Here is a 19,949-nt window from a genome sequence, read left to right as displayed (position 1 = left end):
AAGCGTTGGCGAAGGGGCTGGCCTGGGACCCCGCCTGTCATTCCCCCATTGTGGCTGATCTACATGCTCCTGCTCGCTCAGGTCCTCGATGTCAGACTGTCCTGTCTCCCTGCGAGTCCCAGCCATGCCAGCATGGAGGCCAGTGCCGTCCTAGCCCGGGTCCTGGGGGTGGGCTGACCTTCACCTGTCACTGTGCCCAAGTAGGTGTGGGTGGCGGCCTTTGGAGGAGGAGTAGGGGCGTGGCCTCTGGAGGAGGTGGTAGGGGCGTGGCCTCTGGAGTAGTAGGGGCGTGGCGTCTAGGAGGAGGATGTGGCTTTAGGGGAGACATCGAAGGGAAGGGAGTTTCTGGAAAATGCTGACATTTCCGCCGGGTGTGGTAGCTCACACCTGTAATCCCAGCACATTGGGAGGCTGAGGCGGGAGGATCACTTGAGGCCAGGAGTTCGAGACCAGCCTGGGCAACATGGTGAAACCCCCGTCTCTACTAAAAATATAAAAATTAGCCGGGCGTAGTGGCAGCTGCCTGTAATCCCAGCTACTCGGGAGGCTGAGGCAGGAGAATCACTTGAACTCGGGAGGCGGAGGTTGCAGTGAGCCATCACGCCATTGCACTCCAGCCTGGCGACTGAGTGACACTCCGTCTCAAAAAACAAAGAAACAACCCCCTGCCCCGACATTTCCTGGAGGTTTGAAGGGAAAAGGGTGAGGATGGTGATTGGGGGGCGTGGCCTCCTGGGATGGCAGGGCTTGTCTGCCAGGTGGGGTCTCCACTGTGGAAAGGGGAGCGGTTGGGTGGGACATGGGGAGGTTGAGGGGGTCTCAACCTTCCTTAGTCTTGACCTCTTCTCTTCCCCCTCTCTCCCCTTGACTCTTCTTTTCCCCACTCCTCCATTTCTTCTCCTCCTTCCCTCCACTCCCCACCCTCATTTTTATCCCTCCCTCCCCAAACCCGACCCCCAGCCGTTCTGGGGTCCGCGTTGCGAGCGGGTGGCGCGCTCCTGCCGGGAGCTGCAGTGCCCGGTGGGCGTCCCATGCCAGCAGACGCCCCGCGGGCCGCGCTGCGCCTGCCCCCCAGGGTTGTCGGGACCCTCCTGCCGCAGCTTCCCGGGGTCGCCGCCGGGGGCCAGCAACGCCAGCTGCGCGGCCGCCCCCTGTCTCCACGGGGGCTCCTGCCGCCCCGCGCCGCTCGCGCCCTTCTTCCGCTGCGCTTGCGCGCAGGGCTGGACTGGGCCGCGCTGCGAGGCGCCCGCCGCGGCACCCGAGGTCTCGGAGGAGCCGCGGTGCCCGCGCGCCGCCTGCCAGGCCAAGCGCGGGGACCAGCGCTGCGACCGCGAGTGCAACAGCCCAGGCTGCGGCTGGGACGGCGGCGACTGCTCGCTGAGCGTGGGCGACCCCTGGCGGCAATGCGAGGCGCTGCAGTGCTGGCGCCTCTTCAACAACAGCCGCTGCGACCCCGCCTGCAGCTCGCCCGCCTGCCTCTACGACAACTTCGACTGCCACGCTGGTGGCCGCGAGCGCACTTGCAAGTGAGCCCATCCACCCGATCGATCCGTCTGTCTATGCATCCATCCCAGTCTGTTTGTCCATGGGCCCTGCCTCTCTTTCCACCTGCCCATCCACTTGCCCCGTCTGTTTCTCTGTGCACCCTATCTGCCCATCGGTGTGTCCCACGTGTCTGTCCGTGTGTCTGTTCATCCATGTGCTCTGCCTATCTTGTTCTTGTTTCTATCTGCCTATGCACTTCTCTGCCCCGTTTGTCTGCCCTTTTCTCCATCCAATAATTCCTTTTTTTTTCCCCCCCCGAGATGGAGTCTTGCTCTGTGGCCCAGGCTAGAGTGCAGTGGCACGATCTCGGCTCACTGCGACCTCTGCCTCCCGGGTTTAAGCAGTTCTCCTGCCTCAGCCTCTGGAGTAGCTGGGATTACAGGTGTGAGCCACCGTGCCCAGCCGAATTCCTTTTTTTTTTTAAGACGGAGTCTCGCTCTCTTGCCCAGACTGGAGTGCAATGGCTCCATCTCGGCTCACTGCAACCTCCGCCTCCCGGGTTCAAGCGATTCTCCTGCCTCAGCCTTCCGAGTAGCTGGGACTACAGGTACCTGCCACCACGCCTGGCTTTTTTTTTTGTATTTTTAGTAGAGACAGGGTTTCACCATATTGGCCAGGCTGCTCGCGAACTCCTGACCTTGTGATCCGCCCGCCTTGGCCTCCCAAAGTGCTGGGATTACAGGCGTGAGCCACCGCACCTGGCTCCTTTTTTTTTTTTTTTTTTTTTTTTTAAGACAGGGTCTTGCTCTCTGTGGCCCAGGCTGGAGTGCAGTGGTGTGATCTTGGCTCAGTGCAATCTCTACCTCCTGGGCTCAAGTAACCCTCACACCTCAGCCTCCCTAGGAGCTGGGACCACAGGTGTGAGCCACCGCGCCCGGGTAACTTTTGTGCTTTTTCTTAGAGATGGGGTTTCGCCATGTTGTCCAGGCTAGTCTTGAACACCTGAGCTCAAAGCAATCCACCCAGCTTAGCCTCTCAAAGTGCTGGGATTGTGGGCCTGAGCCACCACATCTAGCCTAAAAATTCCTTTTATTGGCCGGGCACAGTGGCTCACGCCTGTAATCCCAGTACTTTGGGAGGCAGAGGAGGGCAGATCACCTGAGGTCAGGAGTTCGAGCTTGGGCAACATGGTGAAACTCCGTCTCTACTAAAAATACAAAATTAGCCGGGTGTGGTGGCACATGGCTGTAATCCCAGCTACTTGGGAGGCTGAGGCAGGAGAATTGCTTGAACCTGGGAGGTGGAGGATGAGGTGAGCTGAGATCGTGCCATTGCACTCCAGCCTGGGCAGCAAGAGTAAATCTCTGTCTCACCAAAAAAAAAAAAAAAAAAAAAAAAATTGCTTTTGTTCCTCTGTGTACCCAACTGTCTTCCTCCACTCCTGTTTGTCCATCCTTGGGCCGAATCTGTCCATCCATGCACTCTTTTTGCTCCTCTATATGGCTATCTGTGGGTGCCCCTGACTATCTCTGCCCCTCTTCTGCCCCTCTCTCTGTCTGTCCTAGGCAGTCCATCTGTCCATCCCTACACCCTGCCCCTTCTGTCCTCTGCGTACCTCTCTGTCTGCTTGGAACCCTCCACCCCCTTAATCTCCACATCCTCATCTTCTCTGCTTTCCCCTCACTCACTCTGTTCCAGCCACCCTGGCCTCTCTGTTGTTTCCCAGATACCCCAGGCTTGATCCCATATCAGGGCCTTTGCACAAGCTGTTCCTACTGCCTGGCTGTTCCCTTCCCCCACATGGCTCCTCCCTCACCTCCTTCAAGGCTTTGCTGAAATGGTGGTACCTTCTCAGTGAGCACCTCCCTGGTCACCCCCAGCCCTTCCTCTGCTTTATTTTTCTGCTTAGCATTTAATTCCATCCAGCACTATATGTGTGCATGTGTGTGTGTGTGTGTGTGTGTGTGTGTATACATATATATATATATATATATATATATATATTTTTTTTTTTTTTTAGACAGGATTTCCCTCCCATTGCCCAGGCTGGAGTGCAGTGGTGTGATCTTGGCTCACTGCAACCTCCACCTCCTGGGTTCAAGCTATTCTCCTGCCTCAGCTTCCCAAGTAGCTGGGATTACAGGCGCCCGCCACCATGCCTGACTAATTTTTGTATTTTTAGTAGAGACGGGGGTTTCACCATTTTGGCCAGGCTGGCCTAGAACTCCTGACCTCAGGTGATCCGTACACCTTGGCCTCCTAAAGTGCTGGGATTAGAGGCATGAGCCACCGCACCCAGCCTGTATTTTGATTTTATTGATGAGTAATGGAGATGCTGTATATTTGGCTCATGTATCTCCCTTACTATCTGTCTTCACCCAGTGGAATGCCAGCTGCACGTGGACCAGGAATTGTGGCCAGGCCTTATCCTTGTGCCTGCAGCAGTGCCCAACACATGGTAGTCAGTTGGGCTAACTATTAATTACTGATTAATAGTTAGCCAGTGAGGCCGGGAGTGTGGTGTGGGTTTGTAGTCCTAGCTACTTGGGAGGCTGAAGAGGGAGGATAATTTGAGTCCAGGAGTTTGAGATTGCAGAGAGCTATGATTGCACCACTGCACTCCGGCGTGGGCAACAGAGCAAGACCCCATTTCAATCAATCAATTTAAAAAAATATTATCAAGGGCTGGGTGCGGTGACTTATGCCTGTAATCCCAGCACTTTGGGAGGCCGAGGCAGGTGGATCACCTGAGGTCAGGAGTTCAACAGCAGCCTGGCCAACATAGTAAAACCCCGTCTCTGCTAAAAATACAAAAATTAGACGGGCGTGGTGGTGCATGCCTGTAATCCCAGCTACTGGGGGGCTGAGGCGGGAGAATCGCTGGAACCGGGGAGGTGGAGGCTGCAGTGAGCTGAGAGATCATGCTACTGCATTCCGGCCTGGGCGACAGAGCAAGACTCCGTCTCAAAAAAAAAAAAAAAAAAAAAAAAAAAAAAAAAAAAATTATCCAGTGAATGGCAAGATTTGCAGAAAGCCTGGCATGGGTCCGTACATTCCAGTCCCCTGTGCAAGCCTTGTCTGGAGTCTCTGTACTCTACGGTGTGAATGCATGGAAGGGGATTGTCTCCTCTGACCCCTGACTCCGCCCCTCTCTGCCTCACCCTTCCCCACCAGCCCGGTGTACGAGAAGTACTGCGCCGACCACTTTGCCGACGGCCGCTGCGACCAGGGCTGCAACACGGAGGAGTGCGGCTGGGATGGGCTGGATTGTGCCAGCGAGGTGCCGGCCCTGCTGGCCCGCGGCGTGCTGGTGCTCACAGTGCTGCTGCCGCCGGAGGAGCTACTGCGTTCCAGCGCCGACTTTCTGCAGCGGCTCAGCGCCATCCTGCGCACCTCGCTGCGCTTCCGCCTGGACGCGCACGGCCAGGCCATGGTCTTCCCTTACCACCGGCCTAGTCCTGGCTCCGAACCCCGGGCCCGTCGGGAGCTGGCCCCCGAGGTGATCGGGTGAGTGACCCCACCTGGAAGAGCCGTGGTGGCTGGGGAGAGGAGAGATGCTGTTGATCCAGGTCTTGTGTGTTTCATTTCACTTAATGCCTTTACCCACTAGATGTCAGGAGCACCGCCTCCTGGCTGTGACAAGCAAAAAATGCCTCCAGATGGAGCTAGTGCTTCTGGGGTAGAATTGCCCAGGTCTAGTGCTGGCTTGTGGGGAGGCAGGTTGCTAAGTGGCTTGGCAGAGTGGTTAAATACATGTGTAGGGTTTTTTTCTTCGTCTTCTTCTTCTTCTTCTTCTTCTTTTTTTTTTTTTTGAGACGGAGTCTCTCTCTGTCGCCCAGGCTGGAGTGCAGTGGCGCGATCTCAGCTCACTGCAACCTCTGCCTCCTGGGTTCAAGCAATTCTCTGCCTCAGCCTCCAGAGTAGCTGGGATTACAGGCATCCACCACCACACCGGGCTAATTTTCTTCTTCTTAAAGACATAGAAGATAAAGCCGGGCACAATGTATTCTTGTAGTCCCAGCTACTTGGAGGATCACTTGAGCCCAGGAATTCAAATCTAGCCTGGGCAACATAGCAAGACTCCCATCTCTCTCTCTTTTTTTTTTTTTTTTTTTTGAGACGGAGTCTCGCTCTGTCGCCCAGGCTAGAGTGCAGAGGCGCGATCTCGGCTTTCTGCAAGCTCCGCCTCTCGGGTTCATGCCATTCTCCTGCCTCAGCCTCCCGAGTAGCTGGGACTACAGGAGGCCGCCACCATGCCTGGCTAATTTTTTGTATTTTTAGTAAGAGACGGGGTTTCAGTGTGTTAGCCAGGATGATCTGGATCTCCTGACTTCGTGATCCACCTGCCTCGGCCTCCCAAAGTGCTGGGATTACAGGCGTGAGCCACCATGCCCGGCCTCCGATCTCTTTAAAAAAAAAAAAGAAGAAGAAGAAGAAGAAGAAGAAGAAGAAGAAGAAGAAGAAAGAAGAAGAGGAAGAGGAAGAGGAAGAGGAAGAGGGGGAGGAGGAGGAGGAGGAAGAGGAAGAAGAAGAAAGAAATAGGAGGGGCTCGGTGGCTCACGCCTGTAATCCCAGCACTTTGGAAGGCAGATCATTTGATGTCAGGAGTTTGAGACCAGCCTGGGCAACATGGCAAAACCCTGTCTCTACTAAAAATACAAAAAATTAGCCAGGCGTGGTGGTGTATGCCTTTAGTCCCAGCTACTCAGGAGGCTGAGGCATGAGAATCACTTGAACTCAGGAAGTGAAGGTTGCAGTGAGCCAAGATTGTGCTACTGCACTCCAGCCGGGGCAACAGAGCCAGACTCTGTCTCAAAAAAAAAAAAAAAAGAAAAGAAAAAGAAAAAATATAGAAGTATCCTGCTAGTGGCCTGGTAGAGGTACCAGAAGGGAGGTGTAGCTATTGTTGAGGAGAAGGCAGAGACCTAAGAGGGGTGGGTCTCTGATACAGAGAGGAGGGTTGGGTTTTACAGATATTGGGATGTGGGTGGTGGAAGGGGAGGGGTAGAGGGATGAAGGAGAGTGGTTGATGTACCAGCCCCTGGCTAAGCTAACTGAGTGATAGGGCCACAAAGTGAAAAACAGGTCATTTTGGAGCTTGCAGAGTCTGAGGGACCTGGAAGTATTGGGAAGGCCTCCAAGGAGATACCTGGGGGCTAAAGACACAAACAAGAAAGATATAAAAGTGTTGATGATCATTGAAGCCATGAGAGGGACTCAAAGGAGTGGGGAGAGAAGGAACAGAAGAATTAATCTGGGGACACGGAGACCTAAGGATTGGATGAATGGAATTGGCTCAAAAAAGAGAAAGAGGCCAGGTGTGATGGCTCACAACTGTGATCCCAGCACTTTGGGAGGTTGAGGCGGGTGGATCACCTGAGGTCGGGAGTTCGAGACCAGCCTGACCAACATGGAGAAACCCTGTGTATACTAAAAATACAAAATTACCGGGGCGTGGTGGCGCATGCCTGTAATCCCAGCTACTCAGGAGGCTGAGGCAGGAGAATTGCCTGAACCCTGGAGGTGGAGGTTGTGGCGAGCTGAGATAGCACCATTGCACTCCAGCCTGGGCAACAAGAGTGAAACTCTGTCTCAAAACAAGCAAGCAAACAAACAAACAAACACAATGTCCTGGCCAACACGGTGAAACCCCATCTCTACTAAAAATACAAAAATTACCTGGGCATGGTAGCACGTGCCTGTAATCCCAGCTACTCAGGAGGCTGAGGCAGAGAATCACTTGAACCAGGGAGTCGGAGGTTGCAGTGAGCTGAGATCGCACCACTGCACTCCAGCCTGTCAACAGAGCAAGACTTCATCTCAAAAACAAAAAACAAACAATGTCCATTGGCTGGGCGTAGTGGCCCAGGCCTGTAAACCCAGCACATTGGGAGGCTGAGGTGGGAGGATTCCTTGAGCCCTGGAGTTCAAGACTAGCCTGGGCAACATAGTGACACCTAATCTCTATGCCTCCACCCCCAACCCCCCCAAAAAATTAGCCAGGTGTGGTGGCACATGTCTGTGGTCCCAGCTCTTTGGGAGAATGAGGTGGAAAGATTGCTTGAAGGCGGGAGGTCAAGGCTACAGTGAGCTCTGATTTCGCCACTGTGCTCTAGCCTGGGCGACAGAGTGAAACTGTCTCAAAAAACAAAACAAAACAAAACAGAACAAACAACAAAAAAAACAGGCCGGGCACAGTGGCGGCTCACGCCTGTAATCCCAGCACTTTGGGAGGCCAAGGCAGGAGGATCACTTGAGGTCAGGAGTTCAAGACCAGCCTGGCCAACGTGGTGAAACCCCGTCTCTACTAAAAATACAAAAAAATTAGCTGGGCGTGGTGGCACACGCCTGTAATCCCAGCTACTTGGGAGGCTGAGGCAGGAGAATCGCTTGAACCCAGGAGGGGAAGTTGCAGTGAGCCGAGATCGCGCCACTGCACTCCAGCCTCGGTGCAAGATCAAAAAATAATATCCATTGGATTCACGGTTCTGGGGGGACTGCTGACCACAGCAAGACACGTTTTAGGGGTGCAGTGGGGTTGGATGCCAGGTGGATACAGGTGGGCCATGGAGACCTGTGGGTGGAGAGGGCGCTGGGGAGGGAAAGTGGGGCTTGGTGCCAGGGGGTGCATCGGGCAATTTGTGAGCCCTCTGGTCCCTCCCTGCTGTCCCTGCAGCTCGGTAGTAATGCTGGAGATTGACAACCGGCTCTGCCTGCAGTCGCCTGAGAATGATCACTGCTTCCCCGATGCCCAAAGCGCCGCTGACTACCTGGGAGCGTTGTCAGCGGTGGAGCGCCTGGACTTCCCGTACCCACTGCGGGACGTGCGGGGTGCGGCCCTGCCTTGGGGAGGGGGTGGCGGGGACGGAGCTGGGGGCGGCCGAAGCCCCGCCTGAGGCCAAAGCCCCGCCCTCGACTGAAGCCCCGCCCTCTGCTTCCTGCTCTTAGGGGAGCCGCTGGAGCCTCCAGAACCCAGCGTCCCGCTGCTGCCGCTGCTAGTGGCGGGCGCTGTCTTGCTGCTGGTCATTCTCGTGCTGGGTGTCATGGTGGCCCGGCGCAAGCGCGAGCACAGCACCCTCTGGTTCCCTGAGGGCTTCTCACTGCACAAGGACGTGGCCTCTGGTCACAAGGGCCGGCGGGAACCCGTGGGCCAGGACGCGCTGGGCATGAAGTGAGAACCCTGCTCGCTCCCTGTCCCTGACTACGGGGACCTTGTGAACCCTGGACCCCGCCTTGACCTGACTCAGACCTCTGACCCCACCCCAAATCCTCCTTCCCAGCTGGACACCTCTAGTGTCCCCCTCACATCCCCTCTTCCCGTTGTCTGCCAGGAACATGGCCAAGGGTGAGAGCCTGATGGGGGAGGTGGCCACAGACTGGATGGACACAGAGTGCCCAGAGGCCAAGCGGCTAAAGGTACTGCCCCCTCCTCTGACCTTTGCCCCCTCCTCTGACCCCTCCTCTCAGGGTACTGGGTGGGGTCCCCAGTGGATGATGGGCGTGATCAGGGGATGGCACCGCTGTCCCCACCTCCCTAACTCCAGAGAATAGTCCCAGCTTTGCAACCCTTTCTTCTCAGTGTGGTTCTGTGACCTCAGAGGGAGGAAGATTTACCACTGGGGCCCCAGGGTCCCTCCGGGCAGGTGGAAAATCCTCCCCTCCATCCTTCCCCTCCCCAGCCAGGATCCTGCTTCCTGGCCAGCCTGCACTCTTCCTGGAGGTGTCCCCCCAGCCCAGAGAGCGAGTCTGCCTTATCTCTGTCAGTTCCTATTTTGTCCAGCATGGACTTAGCCTGAAAGTGCTCTGAGCTGGTTCTGAGCTCATGGAGTCATGCCCCTGGGTTCAGTATGAGTCAGCTTTGGCTGCCATTAAAAAATCCCACAGAGGTGGATCACCTGAGGTCAGGAGTTCGAGACCAGCCTGACCAACATGGTGAAACCCCGTCTGTACTAAAAATACAAAAGATTAGCTGGGCATGGTGGCGGGCACCTGTAATCCCAGCTACTCGGGAGGCTGAGGCAGGAGAATCCCTTGAACCCGGCACTCCAGACTGGGCAACAAGAGTGAAACTCCGTCTCAAAAAAAAAAAAAAAGTCCCGCAGCATGGGTGACCTAAACAACAGAAATTAATTTTTTCACGGTTCTGGAGGTTGGAAGTCCAAACCCAAGGTGCTGTCAGGGCTGGTTCCTGGTAAGGGCTCTCTTCCTGGTGTGCAGATGGCCGCTTTCTCACTGTAGCCTCACATGGCCTTTCCTCTGTGTACACAGAGGATAGAGAAAGAGAGAGAGAGAGAGATTTGGCATCCCATCCTCTTCTTGTAAGGATACCAGTCCTATTGGATTAGGGTCCCACATTTATAACCTCATTTAACCTTAATTACCTCCTTAAAGGCCCTATCTCACCAGGCTTGGTGGCTTGCACCTGTAATTTCAGCTACTTGGGAGGCTGAGGCAGGAGGATCGCTTGAGTCCAGGAGTTGGAGCCTGCAGTGAGCTATGACTGCATCACTTCACTCCAGCCTGGGTAACAGAGCAAGACCCTGTCTAAAAATAAAGTCCTATCTTCAAATGCAGGCACATGGAAATTTTATATATTATTTAGGGTTTTAGTGTATGATTTCTGTTTATTTATTTATTTATTTTTTGAGACCAGGTCTCACTCTGTTGCCCAAGCTGGAGTGCAGTGGCGTGATCTTGGCTCATTGCAGCCTCCACCTCCCTCCCAGGTTCAAGTGATTCCCCTGCCTCAGCCTCCCAAGTAGCTGGGATTATAGGCATGTGCTACCATGCCCGGCTAATTTTTGTATTTTTAGTAGAGATGGGGTTTCACCATGTTGGCCAGGCTGGTCTCAAGCTGCAGACCTCAAGTGATCCACCCGCCTCGGCATCCCAAAGTGCTGGGATTACAGACGTGAGCCACCGTGCCCGGCCATTGTATGATTTTTAGAGGGGGCACAATTGAGTCCATACAGATCCTGCTAGCATTACTGAGGCACCCGCTGAATGTCTCTAATGCACATAAAACATCTTATTTCATCTCTCTGAGGACGCTGTAAAGTAGCTATTGACATATACTTCAATTTACAAACTCCCTTCCTCTGTCCATATTTTAATGTTGTGAAATGGAGTCATCTATTACAGTGGACAGATAAAAAAACCTGCTCAACCCAGACTTTTCCTTCTGCCTTCCCATCCCAAAGTAGGTATTAGAGGTATTAAAGGGGTGGCCCAATGTAATTGTGGTGGTATCTTAGCATGGTGGAATGGCTGCATCATCCTGATTTTGCCAATGAGAAGCTCAGAGCTTCAAAGTGATTTGCCCAGAGCCTTCCAGCTACTAAGGGGCGGGGTTGGAACTTGAACCTGGATCAGATGCTATCCCAATCTGCTTATACTGTGTGCTTATAGTCCCAGCTACTTGGGCCGCTGAGGTGGGAGGATCATTTGAGCCCAGGAAGTTGAGGCTGCAGTGAGGTATGATTGCACCACTGCACTCCAGCCTGAGTGATACAGTGAGACTCAGTCTCTAAAAAATATATACATAAATAATTAAAGCCATTTATTACTCAAAAAGACCAAAAAAAAAAAAAAAAAAAAGAAAGAAACCTTGTGTCTTCCTTTTATTAGCTCCTTGGGCTATGGCACACATTGATTTCCTGTTAATCCCAGCACTTTGGGAGGCTGAGAGGGGCTGATCACCTGAGGTCAGGAGTTCGAGACCAGCCTGGCCAACATGGTGAAACCCCTTCTCTACTAAAAATACAAAAAATTAGCTGGACACCGTGGCATGTGCCTGTAATCCCAGCTACTCCAGAGGCTGAGGCAGGAGAATCACTTGAACCCGGGAGGCGGGGGTTGCAGTGAGCTGAGATCATGCCACTGCACTCCAGCCTGGGCAACAGAGCGAGACTCTGTCTCAAAAACAAACAAATAAAACACCAAACAGATGGTAAATGATTTCCCAGGGCTCTGTGTGTATCTCCTAAAGAGAAACCTGTAGGAATGCCCAGCCCCATCCCTGGCAGTGGCTCTCCCCAGCACCAAAGGGTGAGATCTGAGATCCAGGGTGCCTGCCCCTCCAGGTAGAGGAGCCAGGCATGGGGGCTGAGGAGGCTGTGGATTGCCGTCAGTGGACTCAACACCATCTGGTTGCTGCTGACATCCGCGTGGCACCAGCCATGGCACTGACACCACCACAGGGCGACGCAGATGCTGATGGCATGGATGTCAATGTGCGTGGCCCAGGTCAGTGACAGTGCCCCTCCCAAAGGGATGCCCCTCACCCATCCTACCTGTGAGAGGTTATTTCTGACTCTGTGTTTTGGGGAGAACTGGGGGAGTCTCTAAGCTTCTGTGAAGGGTGTGTGTATTCAGCAACACTCTTGGTTGGAAGTGACAAAGGTCCAACTCAGACTAGCTTAAGTAAAACAAGGGATTTATCAACTCATTTAACTAAAAGTGGCACATTTGGATCCAGGACTCAGTTTTCCCCTCTCTACCCTTTGACTCCAATCTTACAAAACCTTCTTAATGCTCCAGCAAAAGTCTCAGGATGCATTCTGATTGGACAGACTAGGGTCACGTGCTCATCCTTGAGTCAATCAGTACGACCAGGGGGCTGGAATATGCAAATTGACCAAGCCTGATTCACATACCTGTCTTTGAGCTGGTGGGGATCGGGTCTGGTGGTGGAGCGGGGAGGTCGGTCTCTACCAAGGGCTTGAGAATGGAGAACCGGATGCAAGTGGCTCCCTAAGAAAAATGAGGACAAGTGCTTGTGTACAGTGTGTGCAGTGTAGCAGACTATGTTGTTTGATCCTCTTAGATCCATCTTTGTTATGTTTCAGGGCATTCCTGCCTTAGCTTCATTTTGCTTTTGCTCCAAATGGCCTGTACTTATGGCTCTCTTTTGAAGTCCTTCTGGCTGCTGGGGCCTGAAGTGCCTGGGATTTTATGTCCCTGGGGGCAGCTCTCTTTTTTTCCCCCCTTTTAAAATACTCAAATGAATTGGCAGAAAGGGGCAGCTCCTAACCAGTGGGTGCAGGAGTATGAAGGGGATGGTTTCTTTGCCTTGAGTTGGATTAGAACTCTGGGGTACAACTCATGTTCCAGAGTCCCTTTGGAGGATCAAGGTGGAATAACCCTTTGGGAATTTACTGGAGGTTGCACACTTGCTTGACTCCCAGAGTCCCTTGTCCTGTGTTCCCTGTGCCCTAGGAGTAGTTCTGTGACAAATCACATGCCCACCAATCCTCATCCTGGGTGTGGGTGTGCAGATAGGAGGATCTGCTAATCCTCGTTTTTCCATGTGTCCCATTAGCTCCTAATGGGGTACCCTTGATAACATTTCCTGGAAAAGGCCCTGTGTTTACCTTCCTGCTGACACACTCCTGTCCCTGCAGATGGCTTCACCCCGCTAATGCTGGCTTCCTTCTGTGGGGGGGCTCTGGAGCCAATGCCAACTGAAGAGGATGAGGCAGATGACACATCAGCTAGCATCATCTCCGACCTGATCTGCCAGGGGGCTCAGCTTGGGGCACGGACTGACCGTACTGGCGAGACTGCTTTGCACCTGGCTGCCCGTTATGCCCGTGCTGATGCAGCCAAGCGGCTGCTGGATGCTGGGGCAGACACCAATGCCCAGGACCACTCAGGCCGCACTCCCCTGCACACAGCTGTCACAGCTGATGCCCAGGGTGTCTTCCAGGTGAGATAGGCACACACTTTGGACCTCAGAGCTGGGGCAGGCATTAGACTTACCTGGGTTTCAGCCCCAGTTCTGCCTTTCAGACTCATTTTTTCTCATTTGGAAAATGGGGATATATGGGAATACAGTATCTGTCAAGCAGCTGCTCCCTGAACCTCACCAATTTCAGGGGTTGGGGTATGGGGGTTGGGGACTTCATGGGACTTAGGGGTGCTCCTGATTCCTCTGTTCCTGCCATGACCCCTCCTGCTGCATCCACTCTCTGTCCTAGATTCTCATCCGAAACCGCTCTACAGACTTGGATGCCCGCATGGCAGATGGCTCAACGGCACTGATCCTGGCGGCCCGTCTGGCAGTAGAGGGCATGGTGGAAGAGCTCATTGCCAGCCATGCTGATGTCAATGCTGTGGATGAGCTTGGTAGGTTGGCAGAGGAATCAAGTCTAAGCTGGGTTAGTGTCACCTGGGCCCTGAGGGTCATGTTGGTGCAAATTCATACCCATGTTGAGACCCAATCACTGAAGCTCACACACACATAACCAGGCTTCATGAAGCCTGCAGGGTCATGCAGGGTCACCACTAGTCCTTAGGGTGCCTCAGGGATTTAGAAAAAGGTGCCTTTCCCCTAGATACTTCATTTCCACCTGCTTTGTTAGACGGACACACTCTACTTCCACCTGCTGGAAGTTATTATAATAAATGTACACATCAGGCCATGTGTGGTGGCTCATGCCTGTGATCCCAACACTTTGGGAGGCTGAGGCAGGAGGATGACTTGAGGCCAGGAGTTTGAGACCAGACTGGGCAACATAGTGGGTTCTACAAAAGTTTTTTGAAAGATTAGCCATGTGTGGTGGTGCATACCTGTGGCCCTAGCTACTCGAGAAACTGAGGTGGGAGGGTCGTTTGAGCCCAGGAGGTTGAGTCTGTGAGCCGTGATTGTGCCCCTGCACTCCAACCTGGGGGACAGACTCCATCTCAAAAAAAAAAAACAGTCTCCAGACGTTGCCAAATGCTCTGGGGGCTGGGGGCAGGGAGTTTCTCCTAGTTGAGAGCCACAGTTCTAGGGCAGGGCTGGCCAATAGGACTTTCTGTGATGATGGAATTATTCTCTGCACTGTCCGATATAGTAGCCACTGGCCACATGTGGTGACTTGAAATGTGACTGGGGCAAATGAAGAAGTAAATGTTTTAGTTCATTTAATTTTTTTTCTCCTTATGTTGCCTTTTTCTTTTTTTTTTTTTTTTTTTTGAGACAGAGTCTCGCTCTTGTTGCCCAGACTGGAGTGCAATGGTGTGATCTTGGCTCACTGCAACCTCCACTACCCGGTTTCCAGTGATTCTCCTGTCTCAGCCTCCCGAGTGTCTGGGACTAGAGGTGCCCGCCACCATGCCCGGCTATTTTTTTGTATTTTTAGTAGAGACGGGGTTTCGCAATGTTGGCCAGGCTGGCCTCGAACTCCTGACCTCAGGTGATCCACGTGCCTTGGCCTCCCAAAGTGCTGGGGTTATAGGCATGAGCCACTGAGTCCATCCTTTTTTTTAAAAGCAAAAAACAAAAAACAAAAAACTGCTTTATTGAGATATAATTAACATGCCATACAATTCACCCATTTAAAGTATACAATTCAATGGCTCTTAGTATAATCAGAGTCATACAACTATTACCACAATCAATTTTAGAACATTTCATCACCTGAAAAAGAAATTCTCACCACTTGGCCATCATCTGCCAAGCCCCTCATCTGTCCAGCCCTGTGCAACCACTGATTTGCTTTTTGTCTCCATGGATTTGCCTGTTCTGGACATTTCATATAAATGTAATCATATGATATGTGGTCTTTTTTGTCTGCCTTTTTTTCAGTTAGCATTATGTTCTCAAGGTTCACCCATGTTGTAGCATAGTTCAGCTGAATAATAATCCATTGTATCGATGGGCCACTTTTTTTTTCTTTTATTTTTAGACATAGGGTATCACTCTGTCACTCAGGCTGGAGTGCAGTGGCATGATTACGGCTCGCTGCAGCCTCAAACTCCCAGGCTCAAGTGATCCTCCCATCCCACCCTCCTGAATAGCTGGTATTACAGGTGTGTGCCAGCACACCTGGGTAATTCTTAAATTTTTTGTGGAAATGGGGTCTCACTTTGTTGCCCAGGCTGATCTCAAACTCCTGGCCTTAAGCAATACTCCCACCTTGGCCTCCCAAAGTGTTGAGATTATAGGCGTGAGCCACTGTGCCTGGCCAAAAGTTTCAATTTTGATCATGTCCAATTTATCTGTTTTGTAGTTGTTATTGTTATTTGTGGTTTTGGTGTCACATCTAAGAATCTTGGCCTAATTCAAGGTCATGAAGATTTACTCTTATGTTTTCTTCTAGATGTTTAGTTCTATAGTTGGAGCTCTTATATTTAGGTTTCTGATCCATTTTGAGTTAATGTTTGTATAAAGTGTGAGGTAGGGGTCCAACTTCATTCTTTGAATGTGAATATTCAGTTGTTCCAGCACCATTAGTTGAGAAGACCATTCTTTCCCCGTTGAATGGTCCTGGCACCTATTTTATTAAATTTAAATCTAAAGAACCACATGTAGGTTGGGCACGGTGGCTCATGCCTGTAATCCCAACACTTTGGGAGGCCAAGGCTGGTGGATCACTTGAACTCAGGAGTTTGAGACCAGTTTGGGCAACATAGTGGAACTCTATGTCTATCAAAAATACAAAAAATCAGCTGGGCGTGGTGGTACATGCCTGTAGTCCCAGCTACTAGGGAGGCTGAGGCAGGAAAATCGCCTGAGCCCAGGAGGTAGAGGTTGCAGTGAATTGAGATTGTGCCGATGGACTCCAGCCTGGGTGACAGAACAAGACACTACCTCAAAAATAAATAAATGGATAAATAAAAACCACATGTGACTGACCACTGTATTGGATGTCACAACCCTAGGTTCAACTGAAGGAGGTCCACACAGCACCCCCTGTGTATAGACAGTCATGCACATGCACGCGCACACACACACACACACACACAGAGACACAGAGTGCTTCCCCATTGCACAGAGTCATTTTGCAGATTTGCACGCACATGGATCCAGACACAAGTACTTGGATATTCACGGCAGGCCTGCCTCCTCTACCCCTAGGCCACATTCTAGACAATTTCTGCCTCCCTGACATGGGGACCCCAGGACAGGTGCCTGGTCCTGACCTCTCTCCCCTTCACCCTCCAGGGAAATCAGCCTTACACTGGGCTGCGGCTGTGAACAACGTGGAAGCCACTTTGGCCCTGCTCAAAAATGGAGCCAATAAGGACATGCAGGATAGCAAGGTGAGCCCCAGCCCTTGGTCCACTGGGGGTCAGCAGTGGCACAGCGCCATTGCAATCCAGCCTGGGCAACAGAGTGAGACTCTGTCTCAAAAAACAAAACCCCAAACATTGGATTAAAATATAATTTACTTTGGTGACTAAAGTTTTTGGGGGCCCCTTAAATTTTGTGCCTAATGGCTGGGTGTGGTGGTTCATGCCTGTAATCCCAGCACTTTGGGAGGTCGAGATGGGTGGATTACTTGAGGTCAGGAGTTTGAGACCAGCCTGGCCAACGTAGTAAAACCCTGTCTTTATTAAAAATACAAAAATTAGCTGGGCGTAGTGGTGCACACCTGTAATCCCAGCTGCTCGGGAGGCTGAGGCAGGAGAATCGCTTGAACCCGGAAGGCTGAGGTTGCAGTGAACTGAAATGGCGCCACTGCCCTCCAGCCTGGGCGACACAGCGAGACTCTGTCAAAAAAAAAAAAAAGACAAGAAAAAAAAAGTTATGCCTAAGGTGAGTACCTCGCTTAACTCACCCTAGTCCTGGCCTTGACCTCTGGCACTTAGTAGGTGATGGACGAATGTGGTTTAGAGGAAAGAACTTGTCCAGGCTCCCCCAGCGCAGCCGGGATTTAACCCAGGTCTGTCAAGCTCCAGTGTACAAACTCATAGCTCTCGGGCTCCCCCAAGAGGCTGGAAGACTTTGCTACTGTTAGCTGGGGTTTCGCCGACCTCTGTGGGTTCTGGCCCCCCAGGAGGAGACCCCCCTGTTCCTGGCCGCCCGCGAGGGCAGCTATGAGGCTGCCAAGCTGCTGTTGGACCACTTTGCCAACCGTGAGATCACCGACCACCTGGACAGGCTGCCGCGGGACGTAGCCCAGGAGAGACTGCACCAGGACATCGTGCGCTTGCTGGATCAACCCAGTGGGCCCCGCAGCCCCCCCGGTCCCCACGGCCTGGGGCCTCTGCTCTGTCCTCCAGGGGCCTTCCTCCCTGGCCTCAAAGCGGCACAGTCGGGGTCCAAGAAGAGCAGGAGGCCCCCCGGGAAGGCGGGGCTGGGGCCGCAGGGGCCCCGGGGGCGGGGCAAGAAGCTGACGCTGGCCTGCCCGGGCCCCCTGGCTGACAGCTCGGTCACGCTGTCGCCCGTGGACTCGCTGGACTCCCCGCGGCCTTTCGGTGGGCCCCCTGCTTCCCCTGGTGGCTTCCCCCTTGAGGGGCCCTATGCAGCTGCCACTGCCACTGCAGTGTCTCTGGCACAGCTTGGTGGCCCAGGCCGGGCGGGTCTAGGGCGCCAGCCCCCTGGAGGATGTGTACTCAGCCTGGGCCTGCTGAACCCTGTGGCTGTCCCCCTCGATTGGGCCCGGCTGCCCCCACCTGCCCCTCCAGGCCCCTCGTTCCTGCTGCCACTGGCGCCGGGACCCCAGCTGCTCAACCCAGGGACCCCCGTCTCCCCGCAGGAGCGGCCCCCGCCTTACCTGGCAGTCCCAGGACATGGCGAGGAGTACCCGGCGGCTGGGGCACACAGCAGCCCCCCAAAGGCCCGCTTCCTGCGGGTTCCCAGTGAGCACCCTTACCTGACCCCATCCCCCGAATCCCCTGAGCACTGGGCCAGCCCCTCGCCTCCCTCCCTCTCAGACTGGTCCGAATCCACGCCCAGCCCAGCCACTGCCACCGGGGCCATGGCCACCACCACTGGGGCACTGCCTGCCCAGCCACTTCCCTTGTCTGTTCCCAGCTCCCTTGCTCAGGCCCAGACCCAGCTGGGGCCCCAGCCAGAAGTTACCCCCAAGAGGCAAGTGTTGGCCTGAGATGCTCGTCAGTTCTTAGATCTTGGGGGCCTAAAGAGACCCCTGTCCTGCCTCCTTTCTTTCTCTGTCTCTTCCTTCCTTTTAGTCTTTTTCATCCTCTTCTCTTTCCACCAACCCTCCTTCATCCTTGCCTTGCAGTGTGACCGAGATAGGTCATCAGCCCAGGGCTTCAGTCTTCCTTTATTTATAATGGGTGGGGGCTACCACCCACCCTCTCAGTCTTGTGAAGAGTCTGGGACCTCCTTCTTCCCCACTTCTCTCTTCCCTCATTCCTTTCTCTCTCCTTCTGGCCTCTCATTTCCTTACACTCTGACATGAATGAATTATTATTATTTTTCTTTTTCTTTTTTTTTTTACATTTTGTATAGAAACAAATTCATTTAAACAAACTTATTATTATTATTTTTTACAAAATATATATATGGAGATGCTCCCTCCCCCTGTGAACCCCCCAGTGCCCCTGTGGGGCTGAGTCTGTGGGCCCATTTGGCCAAGCTGGATTCTGTGTACCTAGTACACAGGCATGACTGGGATCCCGTGTACTGAGTACACGACCCAGGTATGTACCAAGTAGGCACCCTTGGGCGCACCCACTGGGGCCAGGGGTCGGGGGAGTGTTGGGAGCCTCCTCCCCACCCCACCTCCCTCACTTCACTGCATTCCAGATGGGACATGTTCCATAGCCTTGCTGGGGAAGGGCCCACTGCCAACTCCCTCTGCCCCAGCCCCACCCTTGGCCATCTCCCTTTGGGAACTAGGGGGCTGCTGGTGGGAAATGGGAGCCAGGGCAGATGTATGCATTCCTTTGTGTCCCTGTAAATGCGGGACTACAAGAAGAGGAGATGCCTGAGTGGTACTTCCTCTTCCTGGTAATCCTCTGGCCCAGCCTCATGGCAGAATAGAGGTATTTTTAGGCTATTTTTGTAATATGGCTTCTGGTCAAAATCCCTGTGTAGCTGAATTCCCAAGCCCTGCATTGTACAGCCCCCCACTCCCCTCACCACCTAATAAAGGAATAGTTAACACTCAGTGTTGTTGGTCTGTGTCTAGGTAAGGTGGGGAGTGGTGGCAGCGGGACTTCTATCTCCCCCACCCAGGGCTAACTTGAGCTCCCATCTTGGGGTAAATACATTTGACTTGCCAGTCTACTTATGCTTCCTCTTTTGGCAGATGACTACCGATTGGATTAGTGGTTGTCACCTGACTTAAGCTGAGCCAATCAGATTCTTTTGCTCGAGAACTTTCTTTAATGGAGAGGCTAAGAAAGTTGTCAGTTGGTGGAGCTCTTAAGGTCACAATCAGATTTAGAAATATCAGTGGCCAATTCGAGGTGGTGGGCAAAGAGACAAGCAAACAGGGCAGAAGAATGAAGCTAATATTCAGGGAGAATCAGAAATGAGAGCTCAAATGGCTCCTTGAGGGCTGGGGGGGTTATCTCGGCTCCCAGTGCAGTTATCAATTCCAGTTAATTGAGTGTTCATTCCATTGAGATCAACAGGTATTTATTAATTGCTTTCTAAGTATCTGATCATGGTTCTGCATGAATTTCACTTTTACTTCATGCTCCTTTGGGTTTTGGAGATAACCTTGGACCCATGTAATAAATACTTCTTTACTTGTGCCAGCTTCGGTGGGTTTCTGTTTCTC

At 53.0% G+C, this 19,949-nt stretch overlaps 1 protein-coding gene across 2 annotated transcripts in view; it reads left to right on the top strand.

Moving 5' to 3' along the window:
- The window catches only part of NOTCH3 (notch receptor 3), a 41,289-nt gene extending 21,958 nt beyond the window's left edge, over positions 1-19,331 (top strand). For both annotated transcript variants that reach the window (XM_009434909.4, XM_003316164.5), the window contains 11 exons: positions 82-200; positions 961-1,526; positions 4,660-4,992; positions 8,162-8,316; positions 8,434-8,656; positions 8,817-8,901; positions 11,568-11,730; positions 12,888-13,192; positions 13,464-13,611; positions 16,415-16,512; positions 17,250-19,331. In XM_009434909.4, coding sequence (XP_009433184.1) covers positions 82-200; positions 961-1,526; positions 4,660-4,992; positions 8,162-8,316; positions 8,434-8,656; positions 8,817-8,901; positions 11,568-11,730; positions 12,888-13,192; positions 13,464-13,611; positions 16,415-16,512; positions 17,250-18,302 — 3,248 coding nt within the window. In that variant the 3' untranslated portion in view covers positions 18,303-19,331. The remainder of the gene's footprint in view (positions 1-81; positions 201-960; positions 1,527-4,659; positions 4,993-8,161; positions 8,317-8,433; positions 8,657-8,816; positions 8,902-11,567; positions 11,731-12,887; positions 13,193-13,463; positions 13,612-16,414; positions 16,513-17,249) is intronic.
- The last annotated feature ends 618 nt before the right edge of the window (positions 19,332-19,949 follow it).

Source organism: Pan troglodytes, chromosome 20, assembly GCF_028858775.2.
Source record: "Pan troglodytes isolate AG18354 chromosome 20, NHGRI_mPanTro3-v2.0_pri, whole genome shotgun sequence".
NCBI lineage: Eukaryota > Metazoa > Chordata > Mammalia > Primates > Hominidae > Pan > Pan troglodytes.
Note: the sequence above shows the minus strand (reverse complement) of the source record. Positions and strands in the feature narration are given on the sequence as shown.